The 25,414-nt window shown below is 47.0% G+C and overlaps 1 protein-coding gene across 1 annotated transcript; it reads right to left on the reverse strand.

Moving 5' to 3' along the window:
* On the reverse strand, nucleotides 1–24,072 carry ZGPAT (zinc finger CCCH-type and G-patch domain containing). The gene is made up of 6 exons (XM_082271539.1): nucleotides 23,443–24,072; nucleotides 19,546–19,679; nucleotides 15,208–15,363; nucleotides 11,100–11,222; nucleotides 9,296–9,707; nucleotides 1–146 (listed from the first exon to the last, which is right to left on the reverse strand). The coding sequence occupies exons 1-6, from the start codon at nucleotides 24,009–24,011 to the stop codon at nucleotides 8–10; spliced, it is 1,533 nt and encodes a 510-aa protein (XP_082127665.1). The 5' UTR covers nucleotides 24,012–24,072; the 3' UTR covers nucleotides 1–7.
* Nucleotides 24,073–25,414: the final 1,342 nt, after the last annotated feature.

The raw sequence follows: 25,414 nt of genomic DNA on the forward strand, positions 1-25,414 counted from the left end.
GGGCAAATTAAAATACAGTCATTTTTTTGTGCGTGTCTGCCTTCTTCTGCTCTCTTTGCAAACTTCGCTCTTCCTGCTGCAAACCTGCAAGCTGAGATCGAGCGTCCGATAGGCGTTTCTCCAGCTGCGTACTGATCACACTATCCCTAAAAGAAAAATAAAAGGTCACCTTGACAACTCAGCAACAACAAAAAAAATCGTAGATGCACAACATTGTCTTTGCAAATGTATTTTACAGAAGAATGCCATTCATGGTATTTTATACATAGTTCCACTGATCCAGCTTGGAACCATTTCCAAATCAAACTGTTCCTTTATGAAAACGCTGGCATGGAACAAGGGTCATGTACATAAAACAGCATGAAAAGATATATAAAATGACAAAAGCTTGGACCCATTTAATGTAGCTATGTTTATACCATACTTGTGTAATCCCTCTAGAAGCTGGAAATCATTGTAGTAGACACCGCTACTCCAGTCATCTTTACTAGCTTCTGGGTCCTGCACTGAGCAGCTTCCCTGCTGCATTCTGTACACAGTAGGTCAGCCGATGAGCACGGGCACTATTCACAGAATTCTTTGCATTTTCTTCAAGTGTTACTAAACCCACAACCATAAAATCAGTCTGTATATGCAGTAAAGCATGCTTGGTACACTCACTGTGGAACCTAAGGGGTTAATCCTTTGCATTGTGTATAAAGGCTGTTTGATCCTGTATTCACGGTCTCCAAAAAAAAAAACACTAGATATTTACAGAGCCAGGGGACGGGCTGCACATGCTCAGTTTGGTGTGTAATGCTAAAGAGTTTTCAGTAAAGAGATCAGCACAGGGCCAATCAGCACTGTACAGAGGATCGGGGGGGGGGGGGATGAAAACTCCTCCTACAAGCTTTTTTAGGAACTGATGCAAGATGCAAGACACAAGACTGCTATATACGGATGATGAGAAAAAGTATTTATCCGTTTATATTTACTAAAATAATTGCATGTCCATGTTCTGTGTACTGTGGGAGATCATATATAGTAAATGCAGGTTCTGGGTTTAGTAACCCTTTAATAAATGCAAAGCGTTCTGTGTTTAGATGAGGTGGAGAGGCAGAGTGGTAATGTCACCTTTTCCACCTTGTCCATTCAGAGAGTGCTTTGTATTCATTGAGAAAAAGCAAAGCATTCTCTTAATGGCGCCCAGCGGCCGACCTCCTGTGTTCATATTGCAGCAGCACAGCTGCTCGGCACTAGACCTTGAAGCTATAGGACAGTGATGGCGAACCTTGGCACCCCAGATGTTTTGGAACTACATTTCCCATGATGCTCAACTACACTGTAGAGTGCAAGAGCATCATGGGAAATGTAGTTCCAAAACACCCGGGATGCCAAGGTTCGCCATCACTGCTATAGAAAATCACTGGTGTAGCGGTGTCTACTTCAGTGATTTCCAGCTTCTAGAGGGACCCAATTAGAACTAAGGTTCTGAACAGACTTCTAGGAGATGTTTGGATAATTATAAAGGCTGTAGACTGACTTAGAATGGACAACTATTTTAATCCTATTTAAAATGCTATTTAACACTAAAAATCTCTAAATCTACAGGCATCCACGATCTAACACTAACCTATCCAGGCCTGTAAAGAAGAAATCAGTACACATACCTTTTCTGAAGCCGATCCGGTCCAGCCCCGCGCTGAGGGGGCCGGTGCAGGAGGGACAGCAACAATGGAAGCCCCATAGTAAGTCTATGGGGAGGGGCGTAGATAAGGGGGGGGGGGGGTCAGTTCCCATTCATTTCCCAGCCGACTGTCAGCTGTCCCCTCTGCAGAGCTTCTGCCGCTGGAGACTGAACCAGAGCGGCTTCAAAAAAAGAAGGTAAATACTGTATAGCGATTTCTTCTTTACAGGGCTAGATAGGTTAGTCTTAGATCATGGATGCCTGTAGATTTATAGATTTCATTGTTAGGGTGGACATCAACTTTATAGGATAAGTTAACCACTTAAGCCCCGGAAGATTTTACCCCCTTCCTGACCAGGGGGTATTTTGCGATTCGGCACTGCGTGACTTTAACGGACAATTGCGCGGTCGTGCGACGCTGTACCTAAACGAATTTGGCGTCCTTTTTTTCCCACAAACAGAGCTTTCTTTTGGTGGTATTTGATCACCTGTGCGATTTTTTGATCACGCGCTATAAACAAAAAAAGAGCGTCAATTTTGCAAAAATAGCAATATTTTTCACATTTTTTTACATAAAATTCCCCCCCAAAAAAAATGTAGAAATCAAAATTTTTTAACATTTTCGGCCAATTTGTTTTATGCTACCTATGTTTGGTAAAAAAAAAAAAAAAAAAAAAAAAAAAAAAAAAAAAAAAAAAAAAAAAAAAAAAAAAATCGCAAAAAGCGCATTTTGATTGGTTTGCGCAAAAGTTATCGCGTTTACTAACAAAGGGAAAGATTTTTGTCATTTTTGTTGTTTTTTTAACGCGTAATGGTGGCGATCTGCGATTTTTTTTGCGGTACTGCGACATTGCGGCGGACAGATCGGACCCTTGACTGACATTTTTGACACTTTTGGGGTTACCAGTGACATTTCTACAGTAATCAGTGCTATACATATGCACCGTTACTGTAAAAATACACTGGTAGTGAAGGGGTTAACTTTATTTGAGAGGGAGGGGCTGTGTGTGTCCCTAGGGGCGTGCTTTCTACTGTGATTGACTGTGGCTTCAGATGTATGAAGAGTGATCGACGGTTCATAGATTATACATAGTAGAACCGTATGATCATCCTTCATACACCGGGGACAATGACAGGCAGCTTGTTTACACAAGCCGCCTGACTTTCTCCCTCTCCCCCGCCGATCGCCGTGTGATGTCCGCCGGTCACACGAGCGGGGGGGGCAGGGGATGGGCGCGCGCGCTCGCTCCCTAGACCCTCACAGGCTAGCGACGTAGACCTACGTCGATTTGCCTGTGAGGGGCTGACTGCCGACGTAGATCTGCGTTAGGCAGTCGGCAAGTGGTTAAGTTAACCTTTCTGAAAAAAATAAATGCACATTTTTTGCAGGTAAAAATAAATAAATAAAAAAATAGGATTTTTGTACTCCTTTTCTCTGAGTTGATTGACAGACACCGCTCCATATTCTTTACCATAGGGTTATGCTGCCCTCTACAGGAGTAGGACTAGGCAGACAACACAAAAGCTTGGCTACGCCCCGTGGGCCATTCTCAGCTGGCATAACCTCCCTCTCTGCTTAGAGATACTCAGTTTTGTAATAAGCAGTAACAGAAGTATAAAAACTCCTTAGAGGGGTGGGTGCTGTCTGTCAATGAACTCAGAGAAAAGGATTTTACAGGGAGTAAAAAAAATCCTATTTTCTCTTCCATTCATTGACAGACTCCATATTCTTCACCATAGGGACGTCCCAAAGCAGTGCCGAACATAAGGGGTAGGCATAACAAACGCAAGCCAATCCAGGTAATAGTAACTCAACTAGACCAACAGGAGCCCAACCTGAAATACACCCTCAAAACCGACCCTCTAAAACACAGCCGGCAAAAACTTTGCGGCCAAAGGAGGCAACCGAAGATGCCAAAAATTCCATGTTGTAAAACTTCAATAAGGTATGCACCAACGACCAAGTGGCAACCATGCACACCTGCGCCACTGACGCCTGATGGCAGAAGGCCCAAGAAGCACTAATGCCTGAGTAAAATGTGCCATCAAAAGGGAAAAAGGGGAACCCGATCCGTAAGCGAATAAACCTGGTCACTGTCTGTCTGATCTATCTGGAAAAAGGAAGCAAAATTTTCCTTCCGTGGCCCATTCATAATCACAAAAAGAGTGAGCCTGACCCCCGAAGGGACTCAGTGGCTGCCAAAAAAGCTTGATCATTACCCAGAGTATAGAAGGCAAATACCCTAGGATGAGCCAGCCTGGGACACAAGGATGGCAGCACAATGTCCTCATTAAAAATGTAAATCAGAGACAACCCTTGGGAGGAACGAAGGCCGTTGTCACAGGACCACCTTATCCCAGTGAATCACCAGATCTCTAGAGAAAACGACAAGACAAAGCCGCCAACTTTGACACCCTGCAAGCAGAGATGATAGCCACCAAAAAAAGCCACCTTTTGGGACAGCGTAAGGAAACTGATTTCCTTTATGTTTTCAAAGGGAGATTTTGAAGAACCGACAGAACCAGGTTCAAATCCCTTGGTGACAGAGGAGAACTTACATGTGGAGTAAAAAGATGAACCCCCTTAAGGTATGTACGTCCCAATGAATTGGAAGCTAACGATCTTTGAAAAAAAGACTGCCGAGGCAGACACTTGGCCTTTCACGGTGCTCAAGGCCAGTTCCTTATTCAACCCTGTTGAAGGCCAGAATCTGAGCCACTGAAAAGGATCAAGGATGGACTCAGCGAACCACACACCAGAAAATGTACGCCTTCCACATCCGACTATAAAGCTTTCGAGATGTAGATTACCTCGCCTTCAACATGGTTGGAATCACTGATCCAGACAAGCCCTGTCCTTTAGCACCTGGCTCTCAACAGCTAAGCCGTCAAAGCCAGCGACTGTAAAACAGGATGGAAAATCGGCCCTTGGAGACGACAGATCATCCCTGAGAGGAAGCCTCCAGGGGATGTTGGCAACCAGTCGCACCAGGTCGGTGTACCAAGACAAGCAAGGCAAATCCACTCTAATTGAATCATTGTTTCAGTCCGAGCTTTTTGACCAGTTCTGGGTCCATAGAATTGGTACAATCCGCTCATTATCTGCACATTTACTTATTTTTCCACTTTCGTCACATTATGAATGATCTTGTAATATTGAAAGTTTAGTTCACTATTTTGCACCTTGGCACTTTATTTCTTCGCACTGGACACTTTCCATTTGATTGTCATTATTTATTTCTTATGTTATATATTTTTACTGCCTACAGTAACTTATGGTTCACCGGTCTTAAGAGGTTTTAGCGCTGGTTATTCTTTTACATTTAAGGCAAATCCAGAGCCACCAGAATTACCAGAATCCCTTCATTCTGAATCCTGCGTAGAAGTCGTGGAAGAAGCTGGAGCAAAGAAAGGCGTAAATCAGATGGTACCGACTCCATGGAGCCCCCAGAGCATCCACGGCATCTGCCAGAGGATCTCGTGACCTGGCCATGAACCTCAGCACCTTTTCTGTGGAGACGGGACGCCCATAGAGCCATCTCAGGGGTTCCCAACAGCAGATATATCTGATGAAACACGTCCAGATGAAGGGACCATTCCCCCTGGTCCAATGCCTGACGACTAAGGTAATCCGCCTGCCAATTTTACACGCCAGAAAAGTGCCCACCGGAGAATGCCGGAAACCTCCAGGGCTTCTAACACACTCCTTGAGCCACCCTGGTTATTCACAAAGCCATGGCCGTGGGGTTGTCTGACTGAATCCGCACTGGGACCCCCCGGAGCCTCTCCGCACAATGATCTAGGCAAATCCTGATCACTCGAAATTCCAAGACATTGATGGGCAATCTGGACTCTTCCAGCTTCCAACAGCCCGAGGTTAGGTTAAGCCCCAGGACCCCCTTCTCCACCTGGACAGGCTGCCATCTGTTGTGACCACTGTCCAGTACAAAAGAGAGAAAGGACTTGCCCTGTAGCAAGGCTGGGGAGCGCAGTCACCAGACCAGAGAACTCTTTGTTGCCCGACAAATCACATTGTCCAGCGACTTGGTACACTTGTCCCATTTGACCAGAATCTCCTTTGAAGGAGTCTCCTGTAGAACTGTGCAGACGGAACCACCTCGAAGGTGGACACCATCAGGACCCAACACTAGCATACACGCCCGAAGGAACGCCACTTGTGGGCTAACAGTTGAATTGCAGAATGCAACTTTCCCAGAGGAAAGAACACTCTGGCTAGAGCTGAATCCAGAGTCAGCCCGAAATATTCAAATCTCCTGGTAGGAACCAGGGCAGACCTCAGAAGCCACTCGATCTCCCGCAAAGTCTGGAAAGTAATTTCTACATCAGCCATCAGAGCTGATGAAGACTCTGCTCGCAAGAGAAGGTCGTCCAGGTAATCCCGGCACAGCAATCCCCCACTGACGAGGCAAAGCGAAGACCGGGGCCAACACTTTCATGAGGAACCGAGTAGCAGAAGCTAGACCAAAGGGTAACGCCACAAACTGATAGTGCTCCTTCACAGAGCGAAGCAGAGGAAACGCTGATGACGGGTGCAAAAAGGAATGTGCAGGTAGGCATCCTTGACGTCTAAAGAAGCCAGGAAACCCCCCTTGATGCAGGGAAAATACCACCGTCCAAAAGGACATCATGAATTATTGCACCCGTGCAAAAACGGTTTAAGGCCTTGAGGTCCAGAATAGGATGAACTTGCCCTTCTTCCAGGGAACCATGAAAGGGTATGAATAAAAACCCCTGAAAACGTTCCAACACTGGAACCATGACGATCATGCCCTGGGACAAGTCCTGCCCAAAACAGAGCTTGCAGCCGGGCCGGCGGGGGCAGGTGCACATTGGAAGAAACCTTTCCTGAGGACAAGAAATGGAATTCCATCTTGTAACCGGATACAATCAGCTCATAGACCCACTGATCACTGACCCAAGGAGGTCCACGGCCCCGTAACCAGCGGAGACATCCTCCCACCGCAGACATGGATGGGGGCAAACCGTCATGCTGAACAGGTCTTGTCAGCAGGTCTGGAGAAGCTTGCTCTCTGACTGCCAGACCAAGGCCAGTAGAAACCTCTTGAAGAGGCCTTGAAGGGCTTGGAACCTTTTTCTGAAGTCCCTGAGGGACGAAAAAACTTCTCATGGACTGAAATCATTCAGGGTAGCCCTGAACAGGCGCTCGCCCTGAAAAGGCAATTTAGTCAGATCCTTCTTGGAGGTATGATCCGCAGACCAACACTTCAGCCACAAAATACGCCTAAGCACCAGCTTAGAGACTCACAGGAACCAGATCCAAAAGATGCATTGCAGATAAACTGCAGACCCTGGACCAACCGGTCTGCCAGTTCTTCATAGGCGAGGGAAACCGGTCGCCCCCCCATGGTCAGACGCAAAATCGTCCGACACCCCTGAACGGAGGCCAAAACATGCCCCAATAAGGCACCAGCCATAGTAAACATGTAACGGGCCTTAAAAATTCTGCCAACCTGTCAGCCGGAGTCCTAAAAGCCGGGGAGTCTACCCCCGGAAACATGGTTGCCTTAGTCAACCTGGAAAAGAGGGGCACCCACCGCTAGTGGGAGCGTCCACTGCTTCAGAATCAACTCCTCAAGGGATACCGGTCAGCAAAGCGTCTTTGGACCATCAAAGGTCGTATTAGATGCACCCAGCACTTATAGACACAATTGTGAAAATAAGTTGGAAAAGAGAAAACCATAACCGCATGGGACGGGTGACAAACGGAACAGATATGGCCGCAGCAGCTTTGGCAGCATCCTTCAACATAAATGACGCAATCAATGCACCTACAAGCGCCTCTTGTGTGGCGCAGCAGCTATGGAGGAATCATCCTCACTGACTGATGATTCAGGGAAACGTGGACTCAGACCCCGCAGGGTGGTCCCATCCGCAGAAACCGAACCAGATGCAGGATCTGATGAGACAGGAGAGGGCGGGGGGCACAATCGCTAAGCCAACTGCTATTCTTACCCCGCACAGGGGGTCAGCGACTCAAGCCCCCCACAGCAGGCACCAACTGAGGGCCGCAAAAAGGGGGGCCAAGGAGAGAACCCCTGCAAGGGGTTCCCCCCAAGGAGGCCCACATAGGAGGTGGCAAACGGACCCCCGTAAGTGAAGCCTCCCGCTGCTAATTCGGCAAAACCCGCACAGACTACCCCCACAGAGCCACTGGGGAAGCGGATGCCCCACAGCATCCTGGCAGCTAAACCTGGGACCCTGTTCTCCCCCCCATAAGCGAGGCGGCCGCAGATACTGAGCCACCTGCCCCCCAGCTGTCCCAAGGTGATCCAAATAGGGGAAAACACTCCATAGAATGCCCACTGAGGGCGACAGGTGGACAGCAAGTCCGCAGGCACGAAGGCGAGGGGTACCCACAGCCTGGGCACCAGCCACCCCCTCCCCCGCCCCACCATGTGCACAGGCAGACAAGCCTGCTCAATGCCACCCGAGGGGGGGGGGTGTAAGAGAACCCCGGAGTGACCAACCACCCCAGGGAGTACCTGCGCCCCACACTAAAACCACGAAAGGAGATGAGGGGGCTCTTAACTTCCGATCCAGAGAAGCATGTGTGTAACACTCCCAAGATAGAAACCTCCTCGCCACCGAAAAGGGAGAGCGGGTGGCCAGAAGGTACGCTGCGACTCTGGCCGAGACCTGGTCGTTATGTGACAATGCGAGACGCTTAGCTTGCGGGCCAGCCCCATCCAGTGGGGCTATGTTGCGGCCAACCAAATGAGCCTGGAGCTACGGTCTGCACACGCTCGCTGGTCTGCAGTTGCTAGAAGATCTCCACAGGATAAAAAAAAACAAAAACCGGGATCCAAAAAACAAGCCCCCCAAAAAAAATAAAAAAAAAAACCAAGACATAGGGCTCAGCAGGGAGACTAGGTCCTACTCCTGAACTAGGCAAACAAAAACTGAGTGCCTCTAAGCAGAGAGGGAGGTTATGACAGCTGAGAGCTGCCCCACTGTAGCCAAGCTTTTGTGTTGTCTGCCTAGCCCTACTCCTGTAGAGGGCAGCATAACCCTATGGTGAAGAATATGGAGCTGTGTCTGTCAATGAACGGAAGAGAAATGTGCATTTATTATTATTTTTTTAAGGAGCCTGGAAAGCATTGCACCTGCAATTAACAGATCACGGGTGACTGTCTGTGTAGCTGTCTGCCTGTACCTCCTATGGGGGGGCAGTTACTGAAGGACAGGAAAAAAAATCAATGAACTACCATGAGTGCTCACCAGTGCCCTGGTAGTTCATTGATAACTACAAGCCTTCAGCTGCAAAGGTTTTCAGTAGTTGTAGTTCATTACCAGAACTCTGAATGAATGACAAGGCCATGTGGGCAGAGCCCCACACGACTGCGTTCTTTTCAAATTGTGACAGAGGGAGTGGGGAGAAAAAGCGGATTGGGGGAAGCTGAAGGCGTAGGAAGACGTTACATGCTCCACCCTAAAAACAGATGGAACAGGTAACATATTCCCAAAGGTGAAGTTATCCTTAAGCTACTTTGTAAGTTAAGGTATACTGTAGGTTTTAATAATTTAAGTAATGGTGTGTGATCAGTAGAAATAATACAGAGTACATCAATCAACGTAACCTGTGCTTACCTTCCTACATTCCTTGCCAGCCCCTCTGCAATGTGCGCAATCTCTCTTTGCTTCTGCAGGATTCTCTCCATAGTCTTGGCCAATTCAATACTCAGTGCCCGCTTGCTACTTTGGCTGGCGTTATATACTTCCTTGCCTTTCCTTTCTAGATTGGTTCTGGTTTCTGTGGTTTGCCCTTTGTGGTTTTGGCCCTCCAATTTCTCATTCAGGAAGTCAAACACATTGCGGCGAGTACTGTTCCCATGACCTGCGGCTGTCAGCTTGGGCGCTCGCTTTTTTCTCCTTCTGGGAGGGCGGCCCCCTCCTTTTTTCTTCCTTTGTTGGATCTGTATACACTGGTCTAATGATTTCCCTTTTGGCAAGACCACGGCCTGTATGGGCTCAATTCGCCCCTCTGAATTCTTTCCGAGACCTAAAAAATTAATGAGTACAAAACAGGCTGATCTGAAAAGCACAATTCATTTTTATTATAACTGCTATTTTTGGCAGCTTATCATTTTGTATCATCAACACGATTGTGCGCAATGAAGAGATTGAGAAAAGGTTTTTCTTTTCTTGAACGGTTGTTTAACCTGCTCCCATCCGCGCTACAGCCTATATACGGCTGCAGCGCGGACTTGAATTTTCGGGAGGCCGTTTTTAAACGGCCTCCCAGTGACACGCCCCCGCGCGCTCCCGCGAGCGCGCATCGGGGAGAATCTGTGTCGGCCGATCACAGATCGTGGTGAATGGCCAATCACAGCGGCCATTCACCACGTGATCAAGCCGTCCAATGAGAGATGATCTCATATGTAAAAATATGAGATCATCTCTCATCGCCGGCGCTCCTTCCTCACACAGAGCCTGCAGTGTGAGGAAGGAGGGGGAGCCGTCAGCCGTCGGGGACACAGAGACATGTAATCAGGGCACTGATCACCAGTGCCCTGATTACTAAAGGTAAAAAAACACACAGTGCCCACAGTGCCCGCCATCAGTGCCCCCCATCAATGCCCACAATCAGTGCCCATAGTGCTGCTAGTCAGTGCCCATCAGTGCCTGCTCATCTAGGCACTGATGAGCACTGACTGGCAGCACTATGGGCACTGAGTGTGGGCACTGATGGTGCTGCCCATCAGTGCTCATCAGTGCCACCCGTCAGTGTCCATCAGTGCCATCCGCCAGTGCCCATCAGTGCCGCCTATCAGTGCCCATCAGTGCCGCCCGTCAGTGCCGCCTCTCAGTGCCCAGCAGTGCCACCTCTCAGTGCCCAGCAGTGCCGCCTATCAGTGCTCATCAGTGACGCCTATCAGTGCCGCCTATCAGTGCTCATCAGTGCGGCATATTAGTACCTCCTCATCAGTGCCCATAAGTGCCACCTCATCAGTGCCCATAAGGGCCACCTCATCAGTGCCCATCAGTGCAGCCTATCAGTGCCCATCAGTGCAGCCTCATCAGCTCCCATCAGTGCCGCCTCATCAGCGCACATCAGTGAAGGAGAAAAATTTATTTTCAAAATTTACTCGCAGAAAATAAGAAAACTTTTTTTTTTTTTTCAAAATTTTCTGTCTTTATTCTTTTTTTTTTGTAAAAAATAAAAAACCCAGAGATGATTAAATACCACCAAAAGAAAGCTCTATTTGTGTGAAAAAAATGATAAAAATTTCATATGGGTACAGTGTAGCATGACCGCGCAATTGTCAGTCAAAGTGTGACCGCGCTGAAAGCTGAAAATTGGCCTGGATGGGAAGGGTGTTTAAGTGCACAGTAGGCAAGTGGTTAAAAAAAACAAAAATAAATACTAATACATGATAGAACAATCACTTACCTTTCCCAAACTCATATCCCATTCGAGCTAGAAGCTTTGATCCAATCCCACGTGTGTGAGCCTCCCAACCGGCAAATCCAGAACTGCAGGGACCAGTTTTAACCATTTCATTGTCCGCTAATACTGTATAAACAAAGCATGAAGTCACATGAGCAATATGTTTTGCGGTAAAGGGAAAGTAGGGAGGGAAGTTAAATCCCTTACTGGCATCCTTATATTTTAAAGTATAACTAAAAGCAAAACTTTTTTTAAGTTTTGGATAGCGTGGAGAGGGATTCGATTACTTGTCAGTTTTTATTATGGTCTGTGCCCCACTTAGGGAGATTCACCCACTATACTTGTCCTGTTTACCATCATCATTGAAAGTAAAAAAAAGAAAATGCAAAATTTTGGGCTGTCCCCAGAAAAGTAATAGAATCTTCCAATGGGGACACTAGTTCTGGTGATCCGGGGGTCCCCAAGGAATTCCCTAATTTGTAGGGACTTCCTCTCACTTTGTTAGGTCATGGGACAGGAAGTGAAGGGAAATCTCCTCAATAGGACACAGATAGTGAAAAGAAAAAAAAAACTGGCAGGGGTTATATTCCTCCCTTGCTCTATCCAAAATGAAAAAAATAAAGTTTTGACTATAATTCTACTTTAAGGAATAATGTGCAAGGGGTTAAGCCAATTCTAGGTTTGCTCACCTTGACTAACTATACCCAAGTCAGCCCTCTGTAATGGAGTATTTGGTTTGGTTTTTTACCATTTGCTCAGATCATACCCCAAGCCATTTACAAACCAATTGTTTCATGAGATTTGAGTATTCGACTTTTAATGCACTTATACAGTGAGTTATCGCCTGATAAAGGATTTTTTTTACAACGAATAGCGACAGGAAGGGGGGGCGGAAGACAGCTCGCACAGTCACGGGAGCTGACAGCCACCTCATCAGTGCCCATCAGTGCAGCCTCATCAGCGCACAGTGTAGCATGACCGTGCAATTGTAATTCAAAGTATGACAGCGCTGAACATTGAAAATTGGATGGGCAGGAAGGGGGTGAAAGGGCACGGTATTGAAGTGGTTAAGGGGGGGCAGCAGAGTTAATGTGAATTACTTGGAGCGTGAATACAGAAGGTTCAAAGACAGCGCCCACATATTGAGATCTTTTATTCATTAAACAATCACATGCTTGGTTGGTACATACAGCTGCATCTTAAAAAAATTAATTAATCATCACAATTTAAAGAAAGAATTGCTTGAAATATATCAATCACTCTGTATGCAATGAATCTATAGGATATACAAGTTTCCCTTTTTGAATTGAATTACTGAAATAAATTAACTTTTGGATGATATTATTATTTTTAGATACACCTGTATATGCTTTAGTAAGTGAAGGAGCGATGTATACTGCAAGTTTTTACAAAGTATATGAAAAGCATTTAGCCAGCTTTGTTGAAGCCCTCGACTTGCGCACGTCACCGATCTAAAGTGTGAAATAAAGCTGTACCTGTAAACAAGAGATTAGATACCTAACACTCCTGTGCCTGGCACCACAGAATTCCACTCCAGTCACTAGAAATCGTTCTTCAAAGTCTGTCTGAAAACTGACACTTCCGGAGTGTAGAGCGCCTGGGCCCCGTGCAGCTCTCATTGATTCCTCATTATTTTCCATGTCACACAGCACACAGCAGTGATCAAGGATAATTACTACTGATCAGAGTGGAGCTTGGCGCAGGTAAGTATTCAGTCTTTTCATTACAGGAAACAACTTCACTTCAGATTTTAGATCAGTAACAGGAGTCACTTCAAAGCAATTATAAATACTCACTTTATTAAATGAAAATAGCAAACATGTGATACTTACCTGCTCTGTGTAACAGTTTTGCACAGAGCAACCCTGGTCCTCCTGTTCTCGGGTTCCCTGCTAGCGATCAATGGCTCCTCCCTGCTGCCAAGTGACCCGCGTGAGCTCGCCCCCCCCCCCCCCTTTACTGGTTGTGACTGACAGCAGCATGAGCCAATGGTTCCTGCTACTATCACTAAGCCAATGAGGAGGGAGAGTTTTAAGGCATTTGAAACACCAAATGCTTCTAACAGCTTGCAAACATGTCTAAACGCAGCAAAAACATATATTATAGGCGTTTTTGGCGTGTGTAATAGGAGTGAGAGAAAAAAAGAGAGAGAGAGAGAGAGAAAAAGAGAGAGAGAGAGAGAGAGAAAAAGAGAAAGAGAGAGAGAAAAAGAGAAAGAGAGAGAGAGAAAAAGAGAAAGAGAGAGAGAGAAAAAGAGAAAGAGAGAGAGAGAGAAAAAGAGAAAGAGAGAGAGAGAGAAAAAGAGAAAGAGAGAGAGAGAAAAAGAGAAAGAGAGAGAGAGAAAAAGAGAAAGAGAGAGAGAGAAAAAGAGAAAGAGAGAGAGAGAAAAAGAGAAAGAGAGAGAGAGAAAAAGAGAAAGAGAAAGAGAAAGAGAAAGAGAAAGAGAAAGAGAAAGAGAAAGAGAAAGAGAAAGAGAAAAAGAGAAAAAGAGAGAAAGAGAGAAAGAGAGAGAGAGAGAGAGAGAGAGAGAGAGAGAGAGAGAGAGAGAGAGAGAGAGAGAGAGAAAAGAGAGAGCGAAAAGAGAGAGCGAAAAGAGAGAGCGAAAAGAGAGAGCGAAAAGAGAGAGCGAAAAGAGAGAGAGAAAAGAGAGAAAAGAGAGAGAAAAGAGAGAGAGAAAAGAGAGAGAGAAAAAAGAAAGAGAGAGAGAGAGAGAGAGAGAGATTTGTTGATGTTATTGTGGCATGTAAAAGTGGTCAGAAGGACGTTATTTAACCACTTGCCGACCGCCGCACGACTATTTACTGCGGCAGTCAGCCGCTCCTGGGAAAACCGACATAGACCTACGTCGGTCGCCCAGGAGCCTGTAAGGGGCGAGCGCGTGCCGCCGGAGGCAAGCTCCCGCCCCCGCTCATTCACAGACATCCCTGCGCGTGTGACTGGTGAATCCGATGTCCACCGGCAACTCGCGATCTCCCGCAGGAGAAGGACGGATGGCTGATGTAAACAAAGCCGCCTGTCATTCTCCCTGCTGTAAGCACAGAGGCTATGCGATCCTGCTATATAGGATCGCATGTCTCTATGGTTACATCACAAGCCACGCCCCCCCCCACAGTTATAATCACGCCCCTAGGGATACATTTAACCCACTGATCACCAATAAATGTAACCCCTTCCCTGCCAGTGTAATTTTTACAGTAACAGTGCATATTTATAGCACTGATTACTGCAGTAATGTCACTGGTACCCCCAAAAGTGTCAAAAATGTCAGTCAGGGGTCCAATCTGTCCGCCGCAATGTCGCAGTCCCGCAAAAAAAAAAAAAAAAAAATCGCAGATCACCGCCATTACTAGTTGAAAAAAAACAAAAATGACATAAAATCGTAGTTAGTAAACGCAATAACTTTTGCGCAAACCAATCAAAATACGCTTATTGTGATTTTGTTTCCCAAAAATATGTAGCAGAAAATAATTGGCCTAAAATGTTAAAAAATTTTGATTTTTACATTCTTTTTTGAGAATTTCATATAAAAAAAAAAAATGTGAAAAATATTATTTTTTCAAAATTGTTGCTCTTTTTTTGTTTATAGCTCAAAAAATAAAAAATCGCATCGGTGATCAAATACCACCAAAAGAAAGCTCTGTTTGTGGAAAAAAAAAGGACGTCAATTTAATTTGGGTACAGCGTCGCACGACCGCGAAATTGTCCGTTAAAGTCACGCCGTGCCAAATCGCAAAATAGGGCCTGGTCTTTGAGCAGGAAAATCCTCCGGGGCATAAGTGGTTACGTTCGTTCACTAGCTGTCAAGTTAAAAGTGTTCAGAAGAGGTTTTCAAATGTCCAATGTACATGGGGCCTTAGAGGGGATATCCCCTGACTATAAGGGGAGTTTTTCTCTAATTTCCTGTTATGTGTCCACGATAGGAAATGAGGGGAAATGTGCTCAGTGGCATACAAACAGAAAATGAATGTTGTGGGGATTTAACTTTAAATCTATAAAAAAACGTTTGAACTATCCATACAATGCTATCCCTGGCACCCCAAATTTACTGACCCGACTTAGCTTTCACACCAGGTTTAATTATTTTACTAACCTTGGGCATACCCAGTATCCTCTACTTCATCATCATCTTCATCTGACGAAGAGTCTTCACTTTCCCGTAGCGGTGGGATGATGCCATCTGCTTCAAGCACAGCTTCCTTCAGTAGCACAGAATCAAATTTTACAGTGTAGAATGAGTCGTCAATGTCTATAACACACAGGCAAAGCAAGAGTCAGCCATAGCATACAAACAGCAAATGTAAAAAAAAAAATTAAAAATCTAAGTATCTAAATCCAAGAACAACAATGTAGTAAGTTACAGCTTACCAGTCATTAGATGTGGTGACTGCATTTGTTTTACGTTTTTTAGGTTAAGCATAGAAAAAAAAAATGGGATTTTTGACTTACTGTAAAATCCATTTTGCTGATGTTCTTTGATGGACACAGCTCTTCATCTTCATGACTGTAGGGTTATACTGCCCCCTACAGGAGTAGGACACTAGGCAGAGAAAAGCTTGAGCAAGCCTATGGGGCACTTCCTGCTATAGGTATTCAGTTTTGTAACAAGCAGTGTCAGAAGAAAAAAACCCAACTCCAAAGAGGGGTGGGTGCTGTGTCCATCAATGAACAGCAGAGAAATTGATTTACAGTAAGTCAAAAATCACATTTTCGCTTTCGTTCCTTGACGGACACAGCTCTTCATCTTCATGACCATAGGGACGTCCCAAAACAGTATCAAACATGAGGGGTGGGAACAGCATAAAAACGCTCTTCGCCAAGGCTAAACATAGCCAACCAGGCAACATGGAGCTCATCTGAAAAAAAAAAAAACACCCTCAAAGAGGACAAGTCCTCTATACAGCAGCCTGCAAAACTTTGCGGCCAAAAGAAGCATCCACAGATGCCAATACATCCAGTTTATAAAACTTTATGAATGTGTGCACAGATGACCATGTGGCTGCCTTGCAAACCTGCACCCCTGACGCCTGATGACAGAAGGCCCAGGAGGCACTAAGTGCCCAAGCAGAGTGCGCCCTGACAGGGAAAGGAGAACCTGACCCTTAATAGAATAGGCCTGAACCACAGTCTGTCTGATCCATCTGGGAACGGTCGCAGCAGAAGCAGCCAACCCCTTGTAAGGTCCGTCCGTGAGGGCAAAACAGGGAGTCTGACTTTCTAAAAGACTGCGTAACCGCCAGGTACACCCTGATTGCCCGAGCCACATCCAGGGAATGCAAGGCAACTTCTCTAGGATGTTTAGGCTTAGGACACAGGGAGGGCAACACAAGGTCTTCATTCAGATGAAAATCTTTTTTTTTTGGAAAATTATTTTTTTCAGTTTTGAAAAACATACAAGAAAAACCATCCAACAGTAACAACGGTTACAGTAAGACAAGGCAGACATAAAACAAGAACATCCACCCAACCCCACAAATCCCACCCCCCTCCCCCCCAAAACAGACACCAGCACCCCTACATCAGCCCGGATAACCGAGGTCAGAGGGATCGGCGCCGGCCCACGCCAGAAACACACATAGGCCAGCTCCGACCCCCAGAGATGAGTACCCCCTAGCATCATGCAATCAAGCCCCCCCTCAGTACATACCTAAATATAATTCAGATGAAAATCTGAGACGACTTTTGGAAGGAACGACAGACACGAGTGAAGAACCACCTTATCCCTGTAAACCACTAGATAAGGTGAACGACAAGACAGCACCACCAGCTCAGACACCCTGCGCATAGAAGTAATAGCCACTAAAAAGGCCACCTTCTGGGACAACGTAAGCAGGGGAATCTCCCAAATATTTTCAAAGGGAGTTTTCTGAAGAACTGACAACACCAAACTGAGGTTCCCACAGTGGCAATGGTGACCGCATTGGAGGAGCCAAGTGTCTCACTCTCTGGTGAAAGGTACGCACTAAGGAGTGTGTGGCAACGGACGTTGAAAGAAAATGGCCAAGGCCGAAACCTGGCCCTTGGTGGTACTCAAGCCCAAACCCTGCTCGACCACTCGCTGGAGGAAAGCCAATAGAGTAACCGAAAAAGAGCAAGGGTGAACTCCAAGAGACTCACACCACGCAATGTACGTCTTTCAAGTACGATGGTAAATCTTTCTGGAAGTAGGAATCACTGAATCAGACAACCCTCTATCCTTCAGCCCCTGGTTTTCAACAGCCAAGCCGTCAAAGCCAGTGACTGTAAAGCAGAATGGAAGATCAGTCCTTGAGAGAAAAGATCTTCCCTGAGAGTAAGTCTCTAAGGAGCATGCTGTAACTCTTGCACTGCCCCATAGAGATCCTTTAAGCCAGTGGTCCTCAACTCCGGTCCTCAGGGCCCACTAACAGGCCAGATTTTAGGTATTACCTTGGGGAGATGCAGACTAGAGTACTGCAATCACTGAGCAGCAAATGATATCACCTGTGATGTATTTCAGTTATCTTGCAAACCTGGCCTGTTAGTGGGGCCTGAGGGCCAGGGTTGAGGACTACTGCTTTAAGCGATCTGGGGATAAGTGCAGGTTGGAAGGGAAGAACCTTTCTGGTGGATAGGATCGAAACTCGATCTTGTAGCCGGATCGAATGACTTAGCGGACCCATTGTCCTGAATCAGGGAAGTCCACGGGTTTGGAAAACAGAGAAGACAACCCCCCACAATTATTGCGGGTGAGGGCACCCCTTCACACGAAGGGATTTTTTGTCCGCAGATCTGGCAAGCCCGGAAGACTTCTTGGAACCCCCATAGGAGGCCCTGAGGGCTTTAGATCCCTTGTCCTGAGATCCTGAGGGATGAAAAGGCCACTTGTGAGCAGAGAAAGAAGAAGGACACCGCCTGCAACGGGACTCCTTACACTTGGAAGCCTGAGGAAAAAGAGTACTTCCCCCCCTTAGAGGCCTTTGAAGTCATCAAAGGAAGCTCCAAACAGGCGATCCCCAACAAATGAAAGATCGGACAAGGCCTTCAGACAGATAATGCTCCGAACCAGGGTGATGGTAAACACCGGCCTAAGTGCCGACCCAGCCACAGTGAACATATGGTGGGTCAAGGCCTCTGACCGTCTATCGGCCAGACTCTTCTACCGGTATGACAGTGGTTTCATTCAACCTGGAAACCAGGGAGTCCACTACAGGAGTTAACGTCCATTTCTTTAGGAGGGACTCCTCATATGGGTACCGCATTGCAAAATGCTTAGAGATTGCAAAAGGTGCATTTAGGGGACCCCCACTGTTTTGAGACAATATCGTCAAAGAAGGCGAGAAAGTGGAACACCCTTGCCACTTTGGAGGACCTGTGGGTGCCAAAGGTGACCCGCGCCTTAGATGCGGAGTTAGTCGCATTTCCATATGTAAGGTTTCCCGCATCGATACAATCAGTGCATCCACTATCGCCTTTTCATGTGCAGCTAGAGGAACAGAGGAGTCATCCTCACTATCTAAACACGCAGGGTGCGTGGACGCAGACTCCAAAGGGTAACTAGCACCCGCAGGGGCTGAATCAAACACTGTATCTGATGAGACATATGAAGCCGATGAAGGCAGGGGATGCTTTTTGTTAGCCCATTTAGGACCAAATTTACTTTGAACACCAGGGACTCCAGTACCGCCATCAGTGCAGCCAGTTGTGGGGCCCTGGAGGGCTCAGCAGCTACTGAGAGGGGATCAGGTGGTGAAGAATGCTTCAGAGACTCCATGAATGGATAGAGGGATCCGCACAACAAAGTGTAAAAACACTGCAAGGGACACCCCACCGTGCTGTCTGTACCACAAGCCCCAGCACAGCACTACTGCTATATAGCAGCAAAAGGGAGAGACAACCTTACCAGATACTCACCACCGTCAGCTCACAGTAAGCTCTCTGCACACATGCAGCGATCAGTGAGAGGAATAGCGCTATTTCAGACACTAGAGGCCGAGGAAGAACTTGGGGGGGGGGGGGGGGGGTAAATCTTCCAATGAAAGTGATTAACCTGGGTTCTCTGTAACACACAGCACACACAGGCACAGCACACACTTCTCGGGGTCAATAAATAGGTGTAGAAATATAATTCCTAAAACATGTCCTTTGTAACTGCTTTCTCCATCGCCAATCACATTTTCACTTTAAAAGGTGAGGGGAAAAGCCCCTAGGTGGCTCCTGATGCGGGGGATGGGCACGGAAAAAAAGACAGTGCCATGACCCCCCATGGGCAAAAGTCTACACAGCAACAACTAGGACAGAGCAATGCAGAGACCACTAAGTGGCCAGCAGCCACCCCATGACAAATATTTATTTTTGCAAATGGAGTTGTGATAAAATAAATGCTTATTTTTTTCTCTGCCTTATAACACTGACAATGTTATTGTGTGGCATAAAAAGTTGGTTTGCCTAGCCCTGTAGTCTCAGACTTTACCTATAATCCGCCCAGGGTACCAGATGCCATCGCTGTGCCGGGCCAAGCAGGGTTTGTCAATGACGAGAGAGTCGAGGTCCACCTCCTTAAAGACCCGGAGCTCACCTGCTGGCACCACTTGTCCATGTGAGAACCTATATGGAGGCAAAAAAATAAAGGGCTGTTACAGGACAAGAAGTATGCACTGTACTCATATCTAAAAGGGTGAGAGTGCTCATAGCAACAAGTAGTAATAAAAAGAGTTAAGGAAACTGGTTTTTAAAACACCCAACAGATTCAGCAACTTAGCAGTATTTTGTGCGGGTTCATTCCTCCCACAGACACCAACAATGGGGCACCATTCCTCCCACAGACACCAATGATGGGGCACTATTCCTCCCTAAGACACCAACAATGGGGCACTATTCCTCCCTAAGACACCAACAATGGGGCACCATTCCTCCCACAGACACCAACGATGGAGCACTAGTCCTCCCACAGACACCAACGATGGGGCACTAGTCCTCCCACAGACACCAACGATGGGGCACTAGACCTCCTACAGACACCAACGATGGGGCACTAGACCTCCTACAGACACCAACGATGGGGCACTAGACCTCCTACAGACACCAACGATGGGGCACTAGACCTCCCACAGACACCAACGATGGGGCACTAGTCCTCCCACAGACACCAACGATGGGGCACTAGTCCTCCCACAGACACCAACGATGGGGCACTAGTCCTCCCACAGACACCAACGATGGGGCACTAGTCCTCCCACAGACACCAACGATGGGGCACTAGTCCTCCCACAGACACCAACGATGGGGCACTAGTCCTCCCACAGACACCAACGATGGGGCACTAGTCCTCCCACAGACACCAACGATGGGGCACTAGTCCTCCCACAGACACCAACGATGGGGCACTAGTCCTCCCACAGACACCAACGATGGGGCACTAGTCCTCCCACAGACACCAACGATGGGGCACTAGTCCTCCCACAGACACCAACGATGGGGCACTAGTCCTCCCACAGACACCAACGATGGGGCACTAGTCCTCCCACAGACACCAACGATGGGGCACTAGTCCTCCCACAGACACCAACGATGGGGCACTAATCCTCCCTAAGACACCAACGATGGGGCACTAGTCCTCCCTAAGACACCAACGATGGGGCACTAGTCCTCCCTAAGACACCAACGATGGGGCACTAATCCTCCCACAGACACCAACGATGGGGCACTAGTCCTCCCACAGACACCAACGATGGGGCACTATTCCTCCCACTGACACCAACAATGGGGCACTAATCCTCCCTAAGACACCAACGATGGGGCACTAGTCCTCCCACAGACACCAACGATGGGGCACTAGTCCTCCCACAGACACCAACGATGGGGCACTAGTCCTCCCTAAGACATCAATGATGGGGCACTGGTCCTCCCTAAGACACCAATGATGGGGCACTAGTCCTCCCTAAGACACCAATGATGGGGCACTAGTCTTCCCTAAGACACCAACGATGGGGCACTAGTCCTCCCACAGACACCAATGATGAGGCACTAGTCCTCCCTAAGACACCAATGATGGGGCACTAGTCTTCCCTAAGACACCAACGATGGGGCACTAGTCCTCCCACAGACACCAATGATGGGGCACTAGTCCTCCCTAAGACACCAATGATGAGGCACTAGTCCTCCCTAAGACACCAATGATGGGGCACTAGTCTTCCCTAAGACACCAACGATGGGGCACTAGTCCTCCCTAAGACACCAATGATGGGGCACTAGTCCTCCCTAAGACACCAATGATGAGGCACTAGTCCTCTCTAAGACACCACTGATGGAGCACTAGTCCTCCCTAAGACACCAATGATGAGGCACTAGTCCTCCCTAAGACACCACTGATGGAGCACTAGTCCTCCCTAAGACACCAATGATGAGGCACTAGTCCTCCCTAAGACACCAATGATGGGGCACTAGTCCTCCCTAAGACACCACTGATGGAGCACTAGTCCTCCCTAAGACACCAATGATGAGGCACTAGTCCTCCCTAAGACACCAATGATGAAGCACTAGTCCTCCCTAAGACACCAATGATGAGGCACTAGTCCTCCCTAAGACACCAATGATGAGGCACTAGTCCTCTCTAAGACACCACTGATGGAGCACTAGTCCTCCCTAAGACACCAATGATGAGGCACTAGTCCTCCCTAAGACACCACTGATGGAGCACTAGTCCTCCCTAAGACACCAATGATGAAGCACTAGTCCTCCCTAAGACACCAATGATGAGGCACTAGTCCTCTCTAAGACACCACTGATGGAGCACTAGTCCTCCCTAAGACACCAATGATGAGGCACTAGTCCTCCCTAAGACACCAATGATGGGGCACTAGTCCTCCCTAAGACACCAATGATGAGGCACTAGTCCTCCCTAAGACACCACTGATGGAGCACTAGTCCTCCCTAAGACACCAATGATGAAGCACTAGTCCTCCCTAAGACACCAATGATGAGGCACTAGTCCTCTCTAAGACACCACTGATGGAGCACTAGTCCTCCCTAAGACACCAATGATGAGGCACTAGTCCTCCCTAAGACACCACTGATGGAGCACTAGTCCTCCCTAAGACACCACTGATGGAGCACTAGTCCTCCCTAAGACACCAATGATGAGGCACTAGTCCTCCCTAAGACACCAATGATGGGGCACTATTCATCCCACAGACACCAACTATGGGGCACTATTCATCCCACAGACACCAACTATGGGGCACTATTCATCCCACAGACACCAACTATGGGGCACTATTCCTCCCACAGATATCAATGATAGGACACGATTACTCCCACAGATATCAACAATGGGGCACCATTCTTTCCACAAATAAACAATGGGGAACCATTCCTACCTTGAATACCATCAATGGGGAACCATTCCTCCCACTGTTACCAACAATAGGGCAATCCCCCCTCCAAAGCCCTAAGAACACTAAAGTCTGGATACCCCTGATAGAGGTAAAACGTGTATACTTACCTCTTCTCTGGGCACTCCAGTCCAGTCACGTGATCTCCCCAGCAGTGGCTTCAGGGTAGAGGAGGGACAGCCGACAATGGATGCCCCATAGTAAGCCTATGGGGAATGTCACCGCCCAGGCATTGCAGCAGTTGTCTCTGCTCTCGCCTCTTCGCTAAAGCCAGCGCTAGAGCCAATCACATGACCGGACCAGAGCACCCTTAGATCTGGTTAAGTATACACACACCTTACCTTTACAGGCTAATTAATAGAGGAGTTAGAATGAGCAAGGGAAAAGATTTAAGATTAGATAGTTTTAGAACAAACTTGGGGAAATGTTTTATTTTTTTTTTACTAGTAATGGGAGCGATCAGCAACTTAGCGGGACTGCGATATTGCAGCGGACAATTCAATGAACACATGCTTGCATAAAGAAACGAAAAACTTTTTCTGCCTGATGTTCAGCTTTAATGGAAACCTGTAGAGAGACTAATACTACTGACCAATGACTAAAAATACCAGTTACCTGGCTGTCTCTGCTACATATGTGTATGTATATATATATATATATATATATATATATATATATATATATATATATATAAAAAGTTTGGGGATTCTGGGTATTTTGTAGCAAAAAATACTGATTTTAACTTGTAAGCAACAAGTGTCAGAAAAAGACTTGGGCATGAAGGGATTACAAAACGGAACCTAGTAGCTGCACCCTCCAGGTTTCCATTTGAGCCTTCTTTAAATGTAAACCCACCATTAGTGGCAGACATTTCCAAGGCGCCAGAAAACATTCATCTACAAAGACTTAGCGTGTTATTTATTTTTGGGTTGACAACCCTGTTCCTGGAATTTCCAGCCTTGAATTGCTTTGCTTACCTGCAGCTTTCATTAAAGCGACACTTTCCATCTAGAAAATAGGGGCATGGTTTCATGGCCTTGTGGGTGGGGTACAGATAGAGAACCCGGGCCCCAGGACTGCCATCCTCTGTTTCTTCCGAGCCCACAATCATGGCATTATGATACTCCAACGTCCCCCATGTGCTATAGTATGGGGCTCTGACTTTCATCCCGCTAGTTACATCTTCTTCTTCTTCTTCTTCCTCCACCTCCTCTTCCTCACTGCCTCCTGAACAACTGGATTTACTATCCGCAGTCCCTGTGGCCTCACTTTCATTACTTAGTTCCCCTACGGCCCTCCTGAAAGCCTCATACTCATCGTCCGGCTGTAAGGAAGAGGAAGGACCATCGATGGCGGACAGTAAGTTTGATTTCTGGACAGACAGCAGGCTAGACTCGGTCAGTTCTATCAGCTGCTGCAAGTCCTCCTGAAGCTGAAGGAGGTCGGCTTTCTGTGAGGGGTCCAAGTCAGCGTTCAGGGCCTTTCTAACCTGCTCCAGCTGAGCTTTGTAGGTCTGGATGGCAGCTGCTAGACTCTCTTCATCCATTGTGTGCTGCAGAACACCTCCACCCTGATACTGACTCTGTCTCTCTTCTTTATAGAGCTGCTGGTCTTCTGTAAAATAAAATAGCAAAATCAACTGTTACTGATTCTCAAACGTCTTCATGCATCCTGGAAAATAATCACATTTATTGTGAAAAAGGAGAAGTACGGCCTCCAAAAAAATGGGAATTGTACTTACCATAAAATCCATTTCTCTGAGTTCATCGACGGACACAGCAATCCATAAAGCATAACTGGTGGGTTATATTGCCTCCTCCAGGAGTAGGACTAGACAGAACAAAAAACACCTGGCTACGCCCATGGGCCGTCCTCAGCTTGGTATATAACCCCCGCTCTCTGCTCCAGGTAATCAGTTTAGCAGCAAGCAGTATTAGAACTCCATAGAGGGGTGGGTGCGGAGTCCGTCGAATAACTCATAGAAATGGATTTTACGGCAAGTACAAAAATCCCATTTTCTCTTTCGTTCACTGACGGACACATCGCTCCATAAATCATAATTACTGGGATGTCTAAAAGCAATGCCAAAAGGAAAATGAGGGGTGGAGAAAATAACCCAAGGATAAACATAAGAGCCCTTAACCAGGACACAGGAGCCTTAACCGGGTCACAGGAGCCCCGTCTGAAAAAAAACACCCCTCAAGAGGAAACAGCCCCTCTTAAAAAGCAACCTGCAAAACTCTGCAGCCAAAAGAAGCATCCGCAGATGCCAAATATCTACCTTGTAGAATTTTGTGAAGGTGTGCATGGACGACCAAGTGGCCACCTTGCAAACTTGCGATATTGATGCCTGATGACGGAAGGCCCAAGAAGCACTCAGCACCCGAGTAGAATGTGCCATGACATGGAAAGGAGGAACCTGACCTTTAATGGAATAGGCCTGAGTCACCCTCTGTCTGATCCATCTGGAGATGGTAGCCGAAGAAGCGGCCAGCCCTTTTCTTGGTCCGTCTGTAACCACAAAAAGCGAGTCTGAGCTCCGAAAGGAATCAGTAGCTGCCAGATACACCCGAATTGCACGAACCACGTTCAAGGTATGCAAAGCAAATTGTTGAGTTGGCTTGGGACACAAGGCAACGCATTGTCCTTATTTAAACGGAAGTCAGAGACAACTTTGGGCAGGAATGATGGACAGGGAGAAAGAACAACTTTATCTCTATAGACCACTAAATAGGGACTACAACAGGACATTGCCACCAATTCCTATACCCTGCAGGCCGAGGTAATAGCCACCACGAATGTCACCTTCTGGGATAACGTAGGCAAGAAAATCTCTCAAATATTATCAAATGGAGGTTTCTGGCGAACCAAAAGTACTACATTTAAATCCCATGGCGGCAAAAGAGACCGTAGGTGGAGCCACATGTTGAACCGCCTGAAAAAAAGGTA

This window comes from Pelophylax lessonae (genome assembly GCF_965119305.1).
Source record: "Pelophylax lessonae genome assembly, chromosome: 11".
In the NCBI taxonomy this organism is placed as follows: domain Eukaryota; kingdom Metazoa; phylum Chordata; class Amphibia; order Anura; family Ranidae; genus Pelophylax; species Pelophylax lessonae.

Coding starts and splice junctions, on each gene's coding strand:
- ZGPAT (XM_082271539.1), bottom strand. CDS start 24,011: ATGGATGAAGAGAGTCTAGCAGCTGCCATCCAGACCTACAAAGCTCAG. Junction 15,364..19,545: donor GTACCCTGGGCGGATTATAG/GTAAAGTCTGAG, acceptor TGTGTGTTATAG/ACATTGACGACTCATTCTAC. Junction 9,708..11,099: donor GGGATATGAGTTTGGGAAAG/GTAAGTGATTGT, acceptor TTAATTTTTTAG/GTCTCGGAAAGAATTCAGAG.